The 20,156-nt window shown below is 41.7% G+C and overlaps 1 protein-coding gene across 3 annotated transcripts in view; it reads left to right on the top strand.

The window, feature by feature from the left end:
* The window catches only part of ITPK1 (inositol-tetrakisphosphate 1-kinase), a 177,374-nt gene extending 157,221 nt beyond the window's left edge, over positions 1-20,153 (top strand). Inside the window, exons 5-11 of one of the 3 annotated variants that reach the window (XR_008596593.1) lie at positions 229-327; positions 1,343-1,383; positions 3,210-3,375; positions 8,058-8,125; positions 9,377-9,539; positions 13,228-13,610; positions 19,313-20,153. Coding sequence is in view for 1 of the 3 variants with exons in the window: in XM_054972977.1 (XP_054828952.1) it covers positions 229-327; positions 1,343-1,383; positions 3,210-3,375; positions 8,058-8,125; positions 9,377-9,539; positions 13,228-13,547 (857 nt within the window). In the remaining 2 variants the exon portion in view is untranslated. Of the gene's footprint in view, positions 1-228; positions 328-1,342; positions 1,384-3,209; positions 3,376-8,057; positions 8,126-9,376; positions 9,540-13,227 lie in introns of all 3 variants that reach the window. The other 2 variants (XR_008596592.1, XM_054972977.1) reach the window with 2 other exon arrangements.
* The last annotated feature ends 3 nt before the right edge of the window (positions 20,154-20,156 follow it).

A 20,156-nucleotide genomic window follows, 5' to 3' on the forward strand; every position in this document is an offset into this window, starting at 1 on the left:
AGGAGTTCACAGGTTCAAAAAGCTTGGGGACCCCCTACTCTAAGCAATGTCTCCAGTATCTTCAGATCTCTGTAACTGAATTCACTTGGTCAATTGCAATGAGGCTGGGCTCCAATGATAACATTCTGAGATTGTTCTACAGGAATACTGGTGTGACCATTGCCTGGAGTAACACCCAATGAAAAGCCAAGAGCTTATCTGGATCATCCTTTTTTGCATGTCTTGCAGATGAGAGGATCTGTTCTCCGCCATTTATGGAACTGACAAACACATATGGAGAAGATACTTTGCAGCAAATAGAGAAGAGTGGAATAGCATTCCCGTTTAGTACGTAAACAAGCATCGGCTTTCCTTAATAGGGAACTCTTGGGGTATTTTTCCATAAGAGATGCTAATAACCAAGGCAGTGCAAAAAAAATAATACTGCAACACACATGTAGATAATAATGAAAAGTTGAGGTTTAAAAATGTTCCCAGTGTACAGGTTGTGCAGTTTATTGTAATTGCCCAGAGCGACCAGGATTGGTGAGCACCCTTAACCGTGGACAGATGTTGCACACTAGGTTACATGTGGCTTGTGTCACATGCTAAGTTCATACAAGTGCCCTGATGGTGAACTATTAGGGTCACAACAATCAGAACAAAATGTCCAAGTGAAATCGAGTAAGATTCAGTGCAGAACTGAATCTTAATGTTTTCAATATTGATGTGGTTTTTGCTCATTAAAAAGCAGGTTGATGCTGTAATGGAAACTAATCTTTCCTTATATTGGCAGTACAAGTTCGCTTTTTCACGCTAGATGGGCTTTTGTGTACCCTCAAGCAGAAAAGGGGGAGAAATGTTTTAATTTATTTATATTCACTTAATTGTACCTTGCTTTTCTGCTCCATGGGAACAGAAAGAGGCTTACAATATGATTCTCACCTCCTTCCTTTTCTCTTTGCAACAACAGTTCTGTGGGATAGGATAGGCCAAAAGAGAGTGATTGGCCCTAAGTCTCCAAATGAACAGAGTGAGGATCTGAAACCAGGTCTCCCACATCCTATTTCAATACTGTACTTGCTTCTTGCTTCCTCTTGTATTGTACTGTAGTCTTTAGTTATGTGGCCTTTGGTCCGTTCCCAGCTCTTTGATTATATGGATGAGATTACATTAGATGGGATGACATTTTGCTACCCAACTCAATGCAAAGGAAAGGTGAGGAATGTTGACTCATTAGCAACTAGTTTTAGTCTGGTTGAAGGGCTGCGTTTCCATCCAAGAATGTTAGACTGCAGAGAAACATTTTGTTAATGCTCAGCTTTGTGCACTCACAGATTGCATTTCTGTTTTATTCCTGTAGTTTGCAAGACAAGAGTGGCCCATGGAACCAACTCCCACGAGGTGAGGACCCACTCAGGAATCTGGGTACTGCATGATAATGTGTCCAGATTGTGATTTAGGGCAACAAGATTGAGGAGAAACCCTGCCTGCATCAGTTTTGCTCATAGGTCTATAGTAGTTGTTACTATTACTGCTAAGCAGTGAACATTCCTAAGCAAGTTTCCTAGGAGTAAGCCCCACTGAGTATAGTAAGTTCCATTTTATACTGTGGGGCTTAGTTCCAGGGAAGTGCAGCTACAGTCCCCTGATCAGAGAGCTTGATGGCATATTGGCCAAACTACAGCATAAGGGGTTAGCACATCTGTGGCAACAGATATTTTCTGTAGAAAACAGATGTGATATGCAAAAAACGCTGAAATAGAAAGTCTTTATCGGTGCTGCTTGTTGAAGCTTAAAAAATATTTTTTCTATTTATAGAGAATCCCTTATGTGTGTTAGATCTTGTTGTGCTTTTTCTTCAAGGGTGAATGAAATAATTCAGAAAACCCTGTTCAGTGTTCACCCAAATTCGATCAGGACTCTGAGGCTGAAATGGGTCAGACGGAGTCTCTTCAACAGCAGCATCAGCCTGGCTTTGAATTCACATAACGGATTCCCACAGCAGCAAGATGAATCTTAATTTAGCTGTTGTTCTATTCATTAAAAACTTTAAACTGCTGCAAAACTCCATTGGAAATTGCAGTGGGCGGAGGTATTCATGAAGAGGTGGGCAGTAGCTGTTCCTCCATTGAGCAGGCGGTTGGACTAGATGGTCTTTAAAGACCCTTCCAACACCGTGATTCCCCACTGCGGCCACCTCTTCCTGGGTTCAACCTGAGCCATGTTGCAAACTGGGAGGAAAAAGGTGGCCCCATTTTTCTAAAATTATTACACCTCCTTTCACCTTGAGAAGGCAAGTCAGAGTTTGAGCTGTGAATAAAGCTTGCTCAATTAAAGTTGGGACATTTAAGCCTATGATAATGGTGTGCACTGACAATACTGGTTTTAGCCTGAGACTCTGTCTCATTCATTTTTGCATACTATAATTGCACAAACCCAGCATAGAAAATCTATATTTTCATTCTCAGGGACAGTCTTTTATTTTTTATTTTATTTATTTAGATTTCTATTCCGCCCTCCCCACGAAGGGCTCAGGGCGGATTACAGCATATTAAAACACATTAAAATTAATTTATACAGGTAAAACCACATTAGATTGATAATATAATATAATATACTCACATATAAAAATGTATATTCTTTGAAACAGAAGTCCCTTGCTTTCTTGCTGGACTTTCTCAATTATTTGAAATGCTATTAAATAAAGCTTCACAAAACGCAGCCACTTTGATAGTTTCTGAATGCTTTGGGCCCTAAGGGCTACCAAGAGGTGGTTTTTATCTCCCATTTACTTCTAATAACACCTTGTGTTTGCTCAGTTACATATTGCCCCCTGTGCTTGGCTCATCTGAAGCACAATACGAAAGTGCTGCTTCATTTGGAAAGCCTGAGAGATGGGCTGCCAGTGTAGGACAGCTATATATGTTAGACGGCAAGCACAATCATTGCATGCTTTGCATAGGAGAATAACCAACATACGTATGTCAGCATAACACCTGCACGCACACACAGGGTGGATCTCTGATCCTTGGAGGTAGAGATCAAAGATGGATGACATAGTGCATGAAAAAAAAATCTTTTAAATTATGGCTCAGTCAGATGAATATTCATGTTACACATGTCATAAACACTCCTGTGGAAATCACCAGTGTGGTACTGGTATATGCACAGCAATCACATTTGGGACTAATGTGAGGAGTTGCAAAGACCAAGTGTTTGTTTTTCAGATGGCTATCATATTCAACCAGGAAGGCCTGAAGGCCATCCAGCCCCCATGTGTGATTCAAAGCTTCATCAACCACAACGCCGTCCTCTATAAAGTCTTTGTGGTTGGAGAATCATACAGTGTAGTGAAGAGGCCATCCCTCAAGAACTTCTCAGCTGGCATTTCAGGTAAACTCTGTCTGAGAATAGCATATCACTGCAAGTGTCTATCTAAACCTGGTTGACAGGCTGCAAGAAGCAATACAATTTTTTTAAACAGTAACTCACAAATTCTCAGTTTTTCCTTCCTTTTTGTGCTTGTAGGTGGTAGCTACAAGTCTTTTCGTTCCACCTGTTTTCATTGCTGGTCTTTCTGATTTCTTTATTTAATCATCAATTAATAGTTGAAAGTGTAATGTTGAAAATATAGAAAAAATTGGTGTCACAATACGGAAAATGGAATGGAAATAAACTCTCAGGGTCAGTTTGCAGACAGGACACACAAAATCAATGCTAGGGGGTTTTCAAGTTGAATCAGCAGGAATGAGAAATTCAAAATTATCCTTCTTGTTAATCAGCAGTTCTTAACCTTTTTCAGGTGATAGCATAGATAAACTATGATTGGTTTGAGATTTAATTATTTAATCATTCATGTTTTCAATCATGTGACATTCTACCTAGCCAAAAAGTGACACTATATTCAGCTGCAAGATAATATATATAAATCAGTAAAGATGACAGGAAATGTTAAGTGAGCAAATCGTCATTGGTCTGTTTTAACAATTAGAGAACATTTATCTGCTACTGTCCACTATTTTTAATTGGCTGTCAAAGATAAAAGAGCACCTGGGTAGTTATACAACATGCTAGAAAAAAACTACAGTAAAGTTCATACAGAGTTCACTAGAGTATACATGCATCTCTAAGTGTGATGTGCTCTAATCCATTTTTCCATGACTCTTGAGAGGAACCAGCAAAAATCCTTCCCCCCCGCCCCCTTGGTCCCTTGTGCAAATTCTTGCTCAGTTTGCAGGAGCATTTGTGCAAAACAGGGGAGGTGAATTGTGCCAGCTACCTCTCTTACATGCATCTTGTTGTCCCCCCGTGCTGCTTCTCAAAGGTCCTCAGAAATAGGGGTGCAGGGGAAGGAGAGAAGGACATCAGTCGCATGAACGTGCAGCGTTCGCAGTTCATACAAACCTCTGGTTAGCCATAGCTGTTCCGTGGAGTGGAGTGCTTAAACCTTTGTTGCTTGGAGAAAAGCACCTCTGATCTTTTGCCCTCCAGGTGTCATGGGTATGTGTACATATTCAGCAAGGTCACCCCATAGTCTGGGAACATCTGGTTTGGAATAGCCTGCAGAAGAGACAGCATCTGTCTCATGCATTCTGTATTGCATTTTTATAGGAAGAGGGATGTTGCTGTATTGATATGCAAATGAATGGAAATCTTGCTCTGTGGCAGAGACTATTTAGCACACATGGGATTCATTCATAGGATCCCAGCTTATGACTTTATTTTACAGACCTGTGATTTATAGCGTCATAGAGGGGGGCGGGGGGGGAACCATTTGACACAAAACTTTGACTCAGTTAATTTATCTTGACTTCACTCCCTCAGAGGGACAGATTCCTGTATCATCTCATCCTAGTGCTTCCTAAATCTGCCTTTACTTAGCTCAGGTATTTTGGTTGTCAGAGGAACCAAACCATTAAGTTACTACACGTGGGTGCTTTGATTTGATTCATTTGCTGAAGCAGTAACAACAAGCTGTAGTTAAGAAGTGGCCTCATTTATTTGCACATTTTTGGGGACATCCAAAACCCTTGGGATGATCACTAAAGTAATAATTCTAGCTATGTTTGCTAGAATTAGAAAATGCAGATTCCTAATGTAAGTTTTAAAGGCAAAAAATATTTTTTTTATTTTAAAAATAAAATAATGGTGTTTAAAATATAATGGTTACAGTTAAATAATGAAAGCTTTTGTTGATTAATCTGAAGTGGCCAGTTTTAATTGACAAGGGAAAGTTTTAATCAGTGGGATCGCAGGTTAAGGATCTTGCTTTCGAGGAGGGGGAACGACTGATCTGTTTCTGAGATGCTACTGTACAGGCAGTGAACAAGAAATTACTTATTTCATGTACAATGACACACCTGGAGCAAAATGTCAGATTGCTTTTCCCCCTTTACATTGAATAGTACTGCTTTAATTCACTCAATTTGCAAGTTATTCCATGTGTCCTTCAGTATATCTGCTAACAGTCCTTCACTGTCCACTGGCAGTGTCTCCAGAAAGTTTCCCCTTAATTAAATTGATGAATTTAATTCATGTTCTGAGATAGTAGCAGCCTGAATAGCCCAGCTCAGGCTGAGCTTGTTGGAGCTTGGGAGCGAAGTAGGGTCAGCCACAGTCAGCGCTTGGAAGGAAGACAGAGGTTGTAAATCAGAGGTTGTTGCTAGGCAGAGACAAGCAATGGCATAGCACCTCTGCTCATCTCTTGCCTGGAGCTGCCCATGGATGGGGTCACCATGAGTCGGTTGCAACTTGATGGCTTCTTCTTCTTCTGAGACAGTGGTGGAGAACCTGAGAGGAAGGGACTGATGGTAAGCTGTTGTAACATCATTGTTAGAGCAAGCAAGAAGAGTCAAGAAGGAAACAAGTCTCTTTGGAAAACTGGTCGGCTTGAGGTTTTGTGGATGATCCTGGACTGTTCCCACCACAACCTTGTGCAGAGGACACCTCTAAACTTAAAAGTTCATTCTTGTGTTCTGATCACGACTTCTAAAGTCTTTCAAGCTCAAGACATGATTTTTTTTTCCTTGCCTCATTCCACCCTTTCAAAACCCAGTTGGGTGCTAATTCATCACATCCTCCGTAAAACTTTCTTCGCTTTACCACTAAATGGAGGAGGCTACTGGATCCAGTTTTTTCTTTAAAAGCTTTTCTTACCTTAAGGGTACTGACCCTTTATTAATAAAACGTAATATTTGAATGTTCCTGTTGTTTACACCATATAAATGGCATTGTAATTTCTTCATTAGCATGCCAAAATCTGTCTGTCTGCCAATAAAGCATATCTTTCTGCAAATTCATTGCTATCTGCTTTCTGCAGATATCAATGAATTTTATCATTCCTGAAGAAAAATCAAGTTTCCACCATCATTTTAACCCAAACGGATTCAGCAAGTCAATGTCTTGAGTTGCATAGGTGCACCTCTGTATCTTCAAGTGATAAGACACCTCTGGGGTTTGAACTCTTCTGTGATTTTAGTCTTTCCTACCTTGTGTTGGTTTGCAGCTTGGATACCTGGTGACTTTATAAGCACAGGAGGTGGTACAGATGTTACATTTTTGACAGCTGTTGTCTTTTCATGTTTCAGTTAACATTTGCAGGGAGGGCTTTCAGAACCTAGTCAGGTTCGACACTGGGAGTCCTACGTCTGGTGATTCCAGTGTGTGTTCTTTTTTTCTTTTAAATAGTTGGTGCTCAGGACCCCAATTTGGATCAGGACCTATATGTTTGTCCAGTGGGCAAATGGCAGCTCTGCATGGTTGTTTCAGGTAGGGAAAACAGTGAAGGGGAGAATTAACCCCCCCACCACACTGCAGTCCTCATCCAAATTGGGCTTCCATACATCTGTTACTTAAAAGGAATACATTGCTGGGACCTCCATACGTAGACTACTGAGAGCTCCATACATAAAGCTCCCATTGTGTCTCGTCTAGCCTGGCCCTCCTGTCAGCTACTTCCATGGGAAATGAGACTCAGTTTCTGATGATCAGACCAACCCTAGTGATCTTCCTCAGTTTCCACTTCAATCATTAAAAGCACACAAGCAAAACATTTACAGCAATAAAACAGTAACTTCTGCAGCAGCTCAGAAGTAATGTGCCCGGAGAGTCTAAAGTCAAAGATCCAAGCTAGAAATAGAGCTGTGTTAAAGTTAAGAGGATCAGTCCTGATTGAAATTCAAGGTAAATGTTTGACATGGGAAAGCAGAAAGTCGAACACTGCAACACATGCGCATTTCCTGCATACCTCATCTTGTCATATGATGGGGGGGGCGGGGTATGCAGGAAATGCTCATGTTTTACTCACTCGTGAATGGGGTTCAAATGTCTTCCCTTAAAGTAGGGGCAGGTCTTACTCTTCCTACACTCAAACCACTGGGGGGAATCGGATTCTTCCCTAACATGGTTCTTCCCTTACAGTGCAGGCAGGTTATGCATGGAATACAGTTATGTGGCTGGTGCAGGTGCCTATTGGACAGCACTGAAGCCATCACTAATCATGAGCAACGCCCACAGTTGTGCCTGCACACTTTAAAAGCTTTTCTTTAAAGTGGTTTTAGTGGTGGCGCCTGGCAGCAGTAACATTCCAGACCAAGAGCCCCCTTCTAATCTTTAAACAAGCCAAAGCTGCCAAATACCACCAATATCATCTTCTCCTCCTGCAGCAGTCTGTATCTTGCCAATTTGTGAATTTTGTCATTTTAAAAACTTTTATTCTTTAAAGCCTGTGCATACCGCTTCTTTCTTCCTTTTGTAACTACACTGCCATCTGACTATTTGTGCTGTGGTTTCTTGCAGTACTGATGCTGGAGCAGAGCTAGCCCACCTGTAAGCATGATGATAAAATGTGGAGGTTCTGTATGACTGATCGAAATACCCACCTAGTTGTTGGACTGCACTGCCCCCTAGTGTTGTTCTTTGTCAGCTAAAATCCCATTAGGATTTTAATTTAAAAGTAAAAGGCAGCATTTTATGCTGTTTATTCTGTAATAACACTATACCTGTATATTCTCACCCCCTAGAATTACATTTTTAACAACTCTGTTTTTTTTCTTTTTCCTCTCTCCAAACTGCAGATAGAGAATCAATATTTTTCAACAGCCACAACGTATCAAAGCCAGAATCCTCTTCAGTCCTAACAGCAGTAAGTGCCACGAGTCTCATTCTGAAAAACTACCACAAAGTATGGAACTCTGCTACACACTGCAGAGAGAGCTCAGTCGTGCTCTTTGAAGAATTTCTCAGTTAGGAGCAGCTCTTTGCTGGTTTATCCTGAGAATACATTTGAAGCTTGCCTCTACCACAGACTCTATGGGTGGTCTTAGACAAGCCAGTTGGCCCTCCAGTTGGAAGATGTGGGTAATACTTCTGACATACCTTACCAGGAAGGGTGTAAGACCTTCATGAACTAACATGCATGAAGTGCTTTAAACGTTTGAAAGTGCTGCGTTTTTATTACCACTTTCTGTTGAATAAGGAATAGCTCAGGATCCACCAGGAAAGTCTCCAGAATACTTCGGCCTGAGCTAAGTGCCTGGTTCAGTCACCCAGCAAATTTACGTGGCTGTGTTCAGGCGCAGGCCTCCCTCCTCCTAGACAGGCATGAGCCCCTGCACGATGCGGGTTCCATATTTTAGTGATCATTTGGGCGCATACCTGTGGAGTACAGTGTTGGAGAGATTTCTTCTTCTTGTGCCCCAGTGTAGAACTAGGCCTGCTTTTGACTGAACTGCATCTGGGTTGTGGTACTCAAGACAGAAAGGGCTCACGTGATAGAGTGCTCCTTCATATTGAAAAATAATTACCTTTACCTAAGAAAATAGAACGTTGGAAGTGATTGTTCAGTGATTGTTTTGCAAAAAGGAACGTTCAGTTACATGAGCCCACCCCGCCGAAAGCGGGCGTCTTTTCCACCCTGATGAGAACTACTTGCGTGAGCTACCTGCCCCAGCATAACCTTTCTTTGAGTAGTTGCTCATGAGATCCTGCTGTGTAAGCACCAGATTTTATGTAGGATGATGCCTAAAGTTTCTAAGCCGATCAAACGTTGCAATGCAAGCCAGCGTGGTCATCATTAACAACCAGATTAGAGTGCTGGACTAGGATCTGGGAGATCCAGGTTCAAATCCCCACTGTGCCGTGGAAGTTTACTAGGTCATCTCAGACCAGTCACTTTTTCTCAGCCCCACCTATCTTACAGGGTTGTTGTGAGGATAAAATAGAGGGGGAAGTGTTGGATCTCCATTAGGGAGAAAACTAGAGTATAAACAAAGTAAATAAATCCCCACATATGATGAAGAATACGTTTATATAGTCTTTCGTATAATCTATTAACAAGCATTCTTTTTAATCTGCTGAGACAATCCATGGCCTCTTCCACCTCTTCTCTTTACAGCTTGATAAAATAGAAGGTGTGTTTGAGAGGCCAAATGACGAGGTCATACAAGCGATCTCGAAGGCGCTAAGGCAGGCCCTGGGGGTGTCTCTCTTTGGCATCGACATCATCATTAACAACCAGACTGGTCAGCACGCTGTGATTGACATCAATGCATTCCCAGGTGAGAGTGGGCTGCTGCAGTCTATGCATACTCCATCTGCAGCATACTTAATTCAATGTCTGTTTATAACCATATGAAATGGGATGAGAGGATTTTATTTTGATTCCCAGCAAATGTGCATCCCACTTTCCCCCCTGCTGTCTAATTTTACAGCAGCATCTGTACAATCTTACCTTTTCTCTTTAGCTAAGACTGCCATTATTTACCTGCTTGCACCTCTATAAAACCCACCTTATTTTTCTGGATTAGCTGAAGATGGTGATGTACTTTGATACTCCCTGATGCTTCTCATCAGTGCAAAATCATGGGGCCGTCGTGACTCAGTGGTAGAGCATCTGCTTTATGCTCAGAATGTCCCAGGTTTAAACCCTGCAACTCTAGTTGAGAAGGATCAAATAGTAGATGATGTGAAATACCTCCACTCAAGACTAGAGATGGGCATGATCCGCATTACGATAAAAAAAAACCCACGATAATGGCGATCGCGCAATCGTGACCCGATGGATCGTGATCATCCACAGCCAACGATCCGGCGATCGGGAGAGGCCAGGATTGGGGCGATCGGGCTCAGATTGGGGATCCAGACACTCAGGCGCCAGCAATCTATTCCCCTGGCAACGGAGCCAGGGGAATGCCTGAGCTCTGTTTGCCCTCCTTCTGTCGCCCTGGAAATCTGAATGGAAGCCCAGCTTTCCTTGATCAGCAGGGCTTCCTTCCAACCACTGAGCAGCAAAGCAGTCACAAGTTGGGAAAAGCCACCCAGGGGAGGGAGGGGGAGGGGAGTGTTCTGTAGCCATGGGCACTCCAATCTCATCCCTTCAAACTCTGATAGGCAGCTCTGACGGCTCTGTGTTTCCCTGGGCCTGGCAGGCGGGCACATGGGGGGTGCCGCCGGCAAGCAGCCAGACCCCCCCCTCGCCCCCTGAGGGGAGGTGGCTCGTCGCCGCCTCCCCGTGCCCACCAGACCCGGCTGCCGCTGGCACCACCCACCTTCCCACATAACACCAGCGTGCCCTGCTTTGGCCTCCACGATCCACAGCTCGGGAACAGGAGATGATCAGCGCAGATCGTTAAATCAGGATCATCGTCGGCACCGATCCACAATCCGCTAGATTGTTAAAAATTTTTTGATCGTGCCCATCTCTACTCAAGACCCCGGGGAGCCACTGTGAGTCAGAGTAGGCAAGGATGAGGTTGAAGGGCCCATAAACTGACTCTTTGTAAGACTCACCTGAGCCTGTGCTCATCTTTAGCACTGGCATATGCAGGTACGGAGAAACTAGACCGCTCAGTTTTCCGAGATGCATATCTATTTGTGTTTAACATTATTTCTTTGCAGAGGGTCTCTGGTGTAGCAGAGGTATTTCCCACAGCACACATAGCATATGGCTCTTTCTTCTTGGGGAAAAGAAATGCCTCAAATGACAGAAAAACAGAAACTGAACTCTGACTGGGAATGAAGAGATTGGTTCCCTGAACTGAAATATTCAACGACAACTAAAAGAACCTTCATTCAGTTTCAAGATATTTCTCTTATGTGTTTAGATTAACATTTCTTGCTGTAGTGCCTAAAAATGTCTGGGTTTTCCTGCTTTATCCTATGTTTATTTTATTCTGTCAGAAGGATTTATCATTCTCTGGAAAATAATTTCCCTTATTGTAGCTAAGAATATGGTACGTTTTTTCAACCATTGCCTTTTGAGAGGAGGGGTATTCTTATCCCTTGGTTCTTCTTTCCACAATCAGACTCACAACAGAGTGGGGGGTTATAAAAAATAACACTTAATTTTCCCCACTTTGTCATATTGCAAGACAGTTTCCTATATCTGCTGTCAGAAGCCTCTCAAGAGCCATTTGATGGTCGGCCAGCCTAACCGTTCACCTACCCTGCAGGATCTCAAGGGCCCAAACAGATAATTTCCTTGTACCAGTAAAATATTTTATTATACTCCCCTGCCTCCAGACAATAATCCTTTTGACCTGAACAGGGCACCGAAAAGCATGTGAACTGTCAAATTTCTAAGGCCAGATACAATTCAAGGAAGGCACAGATTTGCCATAGAGGCCATGAAATTTTGAGCCACACCAAACAAGGGGACCTTGGTGTAGATGCTGAAGGTCTTGGCATAGATGTAGAATCAGCCTGAGAGCGGTCAACCCTGGCCTCTGCCAGCTAAGGCAGGCAGACAAGCAGCAGGGTTGCCAGTATACTAGATGAATACATATTCCAGGGAGCGTCAACATGGGCACCATGGTGCATGGCATCGTGATTTCTGGCAACCGTTTGCTTCTTCCCAAAGCATAGAGCCAATCTGGCTTTCTTCCATTTATCGGAGTAGGAGGTGGTTCAGGAGAGAAGGTTTCATTTGGAGATCTTAACTGAAGTGAAGCAGTATAAAAATTGAATAAATAAATAAATAAATAAATAAATAAATAAATAAATAAATAAATAAAATTCTTCTATCATTTTATGGAAAGTCCTCTCCCTTGCATTAAAACCAGGGCTTTTTTTCAGCGGGAACGCGGTGGAACGGAGTTCCGGAACCTCTTGACAATGGTCACATGGTCGGTGGCCCTGCCCCCTGATCTCCAGAGAGAGGGGAGTTTAGATTGTCCTCCAGGTCGCCATGCGGCGCAGCCACCAGCCATGTGACCATTTTCTCCAAGGGCAACCCACTGAGTTCCACCACCTCTTTTCCCAGAAAAAAAGCCCTGATTAAAAGATTGGACCCAGCTCTTACAGTAGCCATTTTGTGATTAGATCCCCCCCCCCCACTGTAACCATTTTAAACATTCTGAATAAATAAATACAATTTTGTGGCACCCACTACCTGTTCACAAACAAAATTTGGCACCTTTCCTATTCTGTCTTGTGAGCCCGGTACTAGGTAAACTCAAAATTGGGAGGCTGCTCTGTAGGATTCCTGGTGATTGAGATCGAATCCCAATAGAAGGCAGCAGTCCCTCCATTCTCCACCCTTTGGGTTGGAGCTGCTACTGAACCACAGTGCTGGACTAGTCCAGTGTTAGGAGGGCCTAGTCAAGAGAATGGGTCAAGAAAGGGATTGGTTAGTGTGAGAACAGGAAGAGAAATAAAAAGCAAAAACCAATCCTGAAATATGTGGCTGCTGCTTCTTTTCTGGTCTTACTAACTTGATTGCATTTATTTTTTTTAATTCTTAATTATATGCCCAGAGTGCTTTTCCTATTTGAAAAGCATGGGGAGATATAAATCCACCAAACTAATAAATAGCAAGATTCAAGTCCAGTAGCACCTTAAAGACTAACAAGATTTCCAGGTATAAGCTTTTGTGAGTCGGAGCTCTCTTTGTCAGACATCTGGGTATGTGATGCATATCTAACAAAGGGAACTTTGACTCTTGAAAACTTATATGCTGGAAAACTAGTTGGTCTTTAAGGGGCAACTGGACTGGAATTTTGCTCTCCTACTGCAAAACAACAAGGCTGCTTACCTGAAACTAACTAACGGTATCCCTTCACAGTGATCTACGGCAGCAGAATATACAGACATACAAGGAACTGCCTATAAATCAATGTTTAGAAGGGCTGCCTGAATTATTGAATAGTCCCTCTGTGAACCCGTTTTAAGTTAATAGCGTATAGATCTTTGAAGTGAATGCATGGCAAGGCGACGGTAGTGCCTGATCTCCGATTTCTTTCCCTCAAGGTTACGAGGGTGTCTCGGAATTCTTCACAGACCTCCTGAACCACATAGCTGCTGTCCTGCAGGGCCAAGCGCCGGAGGCGTCCCAGCTCAACCGTAGCAAGCACCTGGCTGAGCAGACCAGCAGCTTAGCAGGAGAGCGGACATGCTGTGCGAATGCTGGCTGCCGGAGTGTGGTGGGCAAAGACCCCTGGATTGTGGACAGCGAGGCCACCACCTCAATGAAGCTTCAGCACCAGAGACTCGGCTGCAACTCGGCTGTGTCCCCGAGCTTTCAGCAGCACTGTGTTGCCACATTGGCAACAAAAGCTTCCTCTCAATAACCCCAACCAGCACCATGGACCATGGGGGAGAACCCTAGCCCCAGGATCAAAGCAGGCTGGTTGGTAATGCAACTACTACTTAAAAAAAAAAAAGAAATCTGTATTAGCTCTACATGATTTTTTTGAAAAGGAAAAACCGAATCTAGTGATCTGGGTCCACTTCATCAGATTCCTGCTGCAGCTCCATAGTGATTTTACACACACTTGTGTGTCTGTCTGTGTGTGTCTGTGTGTGCGTGTGTCTTTTTAAACACTAGACCCTTAATATGGGAGGATGGTGGAGATTTCACCTCGTTTTATTTTGTTTTCCTTTGTAATCGTTACTGACCAGTAAACCTCACAGAATTGATAAGGATTATATTTGAGAAAATTACCCAGTTGAATTCAACAGCCCTTCTTAGCTTCTTCTCAGCTCACTCCAAAGAGAACAGCAAGAGAGAGCGCAGAATGTTGTATTGTGCACTGAAAAGATTCTCAGCCAGGGCAAAGCCTATATGACTCTGTTGCCATTGGCTGAGTTGCTGCACCATGACCCAAGAGAAACCTGGGGAGGTTCTCTTTGAATAGGCCTTTTTCTTCCCCTTGATAGTTCTGCTTTCCCTGTTGTGAGATTTGCAGGGGTCAGGCAGGGTTGTGACCGCCACTCCTCCCTGAAACTCATTTTGATTTAAAAAATGGGCCAAGTTTTTTACCCTACTGCTCCGTTTGCTCTTTTGAGTTGACTCTCTGGAATAATTCCTGAAAAGTTACATGTACTAATCTGTAACTCTGTTTCACTGTCTGTCCCTACCAACTAGGATTACACTTCAACTGTTTCTTTTCACAGAACCTGGTGGTGTCTTGTACAGCCTCTGCCAATTCCAGCTATTATAAAAAATGTAGTTGGGACTAGTTAGGCCTATTAAAAGGTTTTGTTAGTAAGTTTAATGGCTTCTTCCTGTTTGGGACAATCCCTAAATTATTTGAACGAAAACTCTTTACGAATCTTGAATTGTTTAGGCATCAATGGAGGGGTTGAACGTTCTAAGGTTCAGTTTGCATACTTACCAGAATAGATTACCTGTGTTCATGGGGAATGCATCAAAGTTAATGTATTCCTCCCTTTTTTTTTTAATGGGGAAGGAAGATGTGAATCACACATGCGTGTGGGCAACATCATGTATTATGTTGTAATGATGGTACTGGAGCGACAGGGAATATTCATACTCCCCAGCAGCCGTACTAGAAAGCTCATGCTTTTTAAGAGAATGAAGTAGCCTTAATGTAGCTGTCCCCCATTGGCGTTAAACATTCTCGAATCTTTCGTCTAGAAAGAGAAGCTGGGAAGACCTGCTGAGATTTTGGGGCAGAGAAAGAGAGAAGAGGGGTGCCAAGAAAAATTTATAGTGTATTGGCCAGCCTCTTTTAGCTGCATTCTTGGGAATGCCTAGAACTGACCATATTTGGGAAGAATGCTTGGCTTGCCATGTATTTTTAAGCCCTCTACAAAAATTCTACAGGAAGTAGTAATTGATAAGCATAAACCATAAAAGTATGGTTGTTTCTATTTAGAAATTTCCACAGAGACATTCATTTTGGGTTTCTGTCTCCAATTTGGGTCATCGCTGTTCTCAATGATGCTTTTCGTTACCAACAGTTGCTGAGAAGTCACTGTAAAAACAGGCAGGGATTTGCATGCACATTTTTAACAAGCATCAGGCAGGAATGAACAGTAGGTTGAGCATGGATTTGTTGAACTCTTTGATACCATAAGCCTCTTGCAAGTTCATGATTTTTTTAAAAATTGCAGTCTGAACTTTATTGTCAGAGTCCCTTGTTTTTATGAGCAACACACGCTAGAGCAGTCTTCCCCTGACAATGACCACCACCCAAAGCAGCTCCTCTTTCTTTTCCCTATATCATTTAGTAATGCAAAATGCGTTCAGATCAGCTCCACCCCTACTCCACTCCATTGGTTGTTGGGACTGATGATGTCATGTTGTGCCATACTAAATATAACAGGGAGGACCAGAAAAAAAGATGCATGGGGTAGTTCCAGACCCCGATATCCTCAGGGAGCAACCTACCAGGGTATATAATTTTACTATGGCATCACTAGGTTTTGGATTTTTTTTTTTTTACTATTTACCTTTCTCTCCCCCCCACCCTCACCTGCCCAGAAATGAAATGGCAATATTAAATAAAATTAGAATGGAGGGAGAGGTCTGATTTAGTAATGGGAGACATTTCAAAACTAACTATGTTTACATGAATCTGAGTATTTGATCCAATTATGGTGTCTTTTATGCTGTTTCCTAATTTTAACAATGAACTTTTTTTTTCTTTAAATGGCTGCCTTCTAAATTTTGGTTGGCCTGTTTTGCACTGCTTTACTTCTCCATAATAAAACTACTGAAATGTAATTGTGCATTTTATGTTCGTTTACAAAACATTGCTAATTAAGCCTATTTTGTGAATTCTTGAAAGTCTTAACAGCAACTTCTTATAAAAACACAGTCCTGATGTTGACTCTAACCAGTTTAATTCAGTAGTCAGGTCTAAAAGAATTTCACCAGTGTCAGCGTTTCAGATCCTGCAGATATTCTGTAATAAGCACTACAAGAGGATCGACTGAGAAATATTTAACTTTTTTCACAGTCTTCCCTATAAAGATCTCAAGTCCCACCATTCATAGAACCCAGGTATACTCATTTATAAATGCCCCAAGTATGCAGGATTGCAGATTACAGACCCTAACAGAAAAGTGAAATTACATCAGTACAAAATAGACTTCTGCGTCTTCAGGCAATGGTTATACTACAGCCCTTGAGCCTACATTAGATTTGAAATGACTCAATGTTTCTTCTCCTTGGGTAGCTTTGTGCATAAACTTACCACACAGAACATTCTTGGATTTTGATATGCATGATATTTTTCTTGTATAAAGTGAAGATTTTCTAAATTTTGGATGGTCTGTTTTGCACTGGTAAGGCTTAGATTAAACCAGGAAAAGCTGACTTTGTCAAGTGCCTGTTGGATAGCACCAGAGAAAGCGTAAGTGTGCATTTACCAATCCCTGGAGCAGTTTTGCCACTGTTTTCAAAGTATTTGTGAATTCGGCAGTGGGGGAGAGGTAAAGGATGAAAGTGTATGTTCATCATCAGTGTACCTGTTATAAAATTTTAAAAACAACTCGCAAGCTGCTGACCAAGGTTGAAGGCTGACAGGCATCCTTGACTTAGGAAGTAACTCATTGATCTAGTGCTCAGCTTTCTGGTATGTATATCTGTAACACAAGTAGCAAAGAATCTACCATGACCCTTCTTAAAGTGCCATCTGCCTTCACCCAGGCAGCAACCATTTGGCAAGAGTGTATTTCTAGTGGCCCAAAATAAGACTCCACCAATACTTAGCCACAAGGCTGCTGCATTATCTCCCTAATACACTTGGGGGGCATCATGCATACCAAACCCTGGGAAATCTTTGCCTGGTAAGTACACACATGAAGCTGCCCTTAAAAACACATCTTTTTTAGACCTTTGCCTGGTAAGAGCTGAGAAGTTGTGGGAAACATTCTGCTTTTAGTTCGGAAGATCCATTTTGAAGCCTCCTTACTTTGCCCCATCTATTCCTACTCCATCCTTTTTCTCCCCAGGTGTGAGAGAGTACAGTGCTTTGGGGTATTGGAGATTTCTGCTGGTAGGTTACTCAGGTTATATGAGATTGTCTTTGTGTGAACAGATGCTACTAAAGAGTCTCCCCAGTGGCTGAAACCTCATTTTTCAGTCTGCAGTAGTGATACTTTCCAGGCTGATCCTAAACTGGTTGCAGAAAGCCTGGAAGAACTAAAATCAGCAGCAGGGGAAAATGCAGATGCTTGGCTATTGTCTGCCATTTTTGTTCTTTAATCCAGTGCAAACTTCTCGACTGTTAGGCAAATATTTGTTGTACTGGGTTCTTTAAACTACAGCAGGATAAAAGCAGATTAGGCTTCTGTTGAACCAGCTGGCAAGACTTAGGCCTCTTCCAGATGGTTGCTTCCCACGCTATCCGGAAGTGCAGGGTTGAAGCTAAGCCAGCATCTTGCAAGCTCTTTGCTCTGCAGTCTCCCTAGTTACATGCATTTCTGCTACCATGATGCATACTGGCCCTGGTAACTGGACAAGCAGAGAAAGGTGTGCATCTAGTCATGGGCGCTTGTGTTCTGAGAGATTTCCAAATGCCCCATCAGCTTTCACACCTCCTTAGGAAAGCGTGTCTGTCTAGTAAAACCTAGCACCTTCAGTGTGACTGTAATGCAATTGCCATTGCATTGTTAGAGTGGCTCAGTTACGTGTTGACTGAACAGATATTCTTTTAATATCTGCTGTAACACTGTAGTCTATTTATGTAAATTATTCGTAGCAATTAACTATATTTTTACAAAAAAATTAGCATTTATGTATCTTACCTGAAAAAATGTTGTTGTGTTTGCAGACTTAAAATCATAAGGGTTTACTGCCCCGCTTCCCACACCTATCTTGTTTGTTTGTTTGTTTTTTGATTTGTTACCCACTAAATTAAAAGCATTAACCTTCAATTTATCTCCCTCTTTTGAGAATAGATTCAGTGTGGGTTTATGCAGTTTAAAACATTTTTATGAGGTGGTGGATATTAGCTGTTTATTCAATTCTATTTTTAAATAAAAGTTACAAGGACCAACCCCCACCCCCAGCAGAATTTGTAAGATAAAATTCGTAGTGGAAATGGAGCCTTGTTATCTATTTCTGCGATGCGGCTGATTTTATTAGTGGACATCTGTTGATCACTTTCTACCACAAAGTGATTTTTCTAAACACATGAACAAAAAACCTGTTTTTAAGACAATCTTCATCACTCTCTCTTTCTGTGTATAGAATGTTCTTTCGCTTATGATTCCACAAATTTATCCAAAAATAAATAATTTGGTTTTAATCAGCTTTCAACACTCTTCCCAGTACTGTCAACACTTAGTGAAATTGTTCCATTCAGACTATAGGTTTGAATATTCTATGGGAGGGAAAAACTGAACTCAGAAAACTAGAAAATCGGGTGGGTAAACTTTCCCCTGACATCTAGGCTGTTGCTTAATGTGGCAGGATTTTCGTCCAGTAACAGCTTTAGAGACCAGTAAGATTTTCAGAGTGGAAGCTTTCAAGAGTCCGATCACCCTTCTTAAATGCACTAAAACACCAGCCGTTGTCAGACCAGATGGTGTCCAGGAACAGGAGCGAGGGGTGTGTGTGTATACATATACATATATACATACACACGCATGTGCACCACGCTTTTGGTGGCCCAACCTTGTTTTAGCAGCACACTGGTTGTCTTCTGTTTGTGCAGACCAAGCCTAACTTGAACAATCTAATAATCTAATTATTTGTTCTGGCTGTTAAATTGAAAAACAGGTTTCTGGATGTGCTGTTTAGTTTAATTGCTAAATTACTTAATTAAAAGCAGAAGGGGTCATGAGAACGATCCATAATTCTTAATGGGTATGGGCACGGGAGGTAATCATGTCTTCCTTTTGCCAACTGACCCATGCCACGTTAACACTTATCTTCCATCATCTCCACAGTAACTTCCTAATACACAAAATAGTATTTCAACATTGCAAATATGTCAGTATAAAATAGTGATTTCTGTATTTCAGACTCTGTCCAGCCCACAGGAACGGTAGAGGTATTTTATCTCTTTGTAAAAAAAAAAAATGCAGTGCTGTAAAAATGCATTAGATGTGATTTTTTTAAAATTATTTATTTCTGTAGATCCTCAGTCCATGTGCATCCTCCGAGGGAGATTCCAAAATATTCTGGTTTTACTGGGCTCCTCTTTACCAATAGTTGAGCATCATGCATTCTCAAGAAAGAATATCTTTACATAATAAAGAATGAATGGTGGCCTTTCTTTGATGGGAAGGCTCCTGTTGTCAAGATTTCTGCATAAAGGAACGGCACTGTAGAGCCCACTCACTGTGGGTTTTTTAAAAAAATAATAATTTTGTGTGTATGTTGAAGCATGTTTAGCGTTGTTGATTCCAGATCAGAGTTTAACCTATTTGGGACCATGTTTTTGTTCACGCTGAGTTTGCTTAACAACATCGATGTCCGTACTTGACTGACCCCTACTTTGTATGGTATTAACAAGTGTGAGTGTTGTGATTGCTTTAGCCTTGTTCATAAAATTACTTCTATGAAAAACTAAATTGTTTTGTATTTAATTTGTGTGTGTGTGTGTGTGTGATACTACATGCACACACACATATATAAGATATATATGTATATAATATAAAATAAGAAAAAATTCTGGTCTATATAAAAACCAAAAATATTAGCTTCTGGGCTTTTTACTCGTACCGCATGACAAACATCCTTCCAAAGTAATACGGCGCTTTTCTTCTCTCGCTTACCATCAATTTCAGTAGTCATTTATCCCATTTTTTGTCTTTTATTTGCCAAAACACCAGGCTTGTGACAGACAAACTGATTTTTAACAGTAGCATAAAATTCACTTAATTAACATCTATTGTTGTTTGTGTCTGTTCGGGAGACAAAAACTATCCTTTTTCAAACACATGATTAAAAACAAATAAATGCCTTATTACAATGACTT

The sequence above is a fragment of the Eublepharis macularius genome, chromosome 2 (assembly GCF_028583425.1).
Source record: "Eublepharis macularius isolate TG4126 chromosome 2, MPM_Emac_v1.0, whole genome shotgun sequence".
Lineage (NCBI taxonomy): Eukaryota > Metazoa > Chordata > Lepidosauria > Squamata > Eublepharidae > Eublepharis > Eublepharis macularius.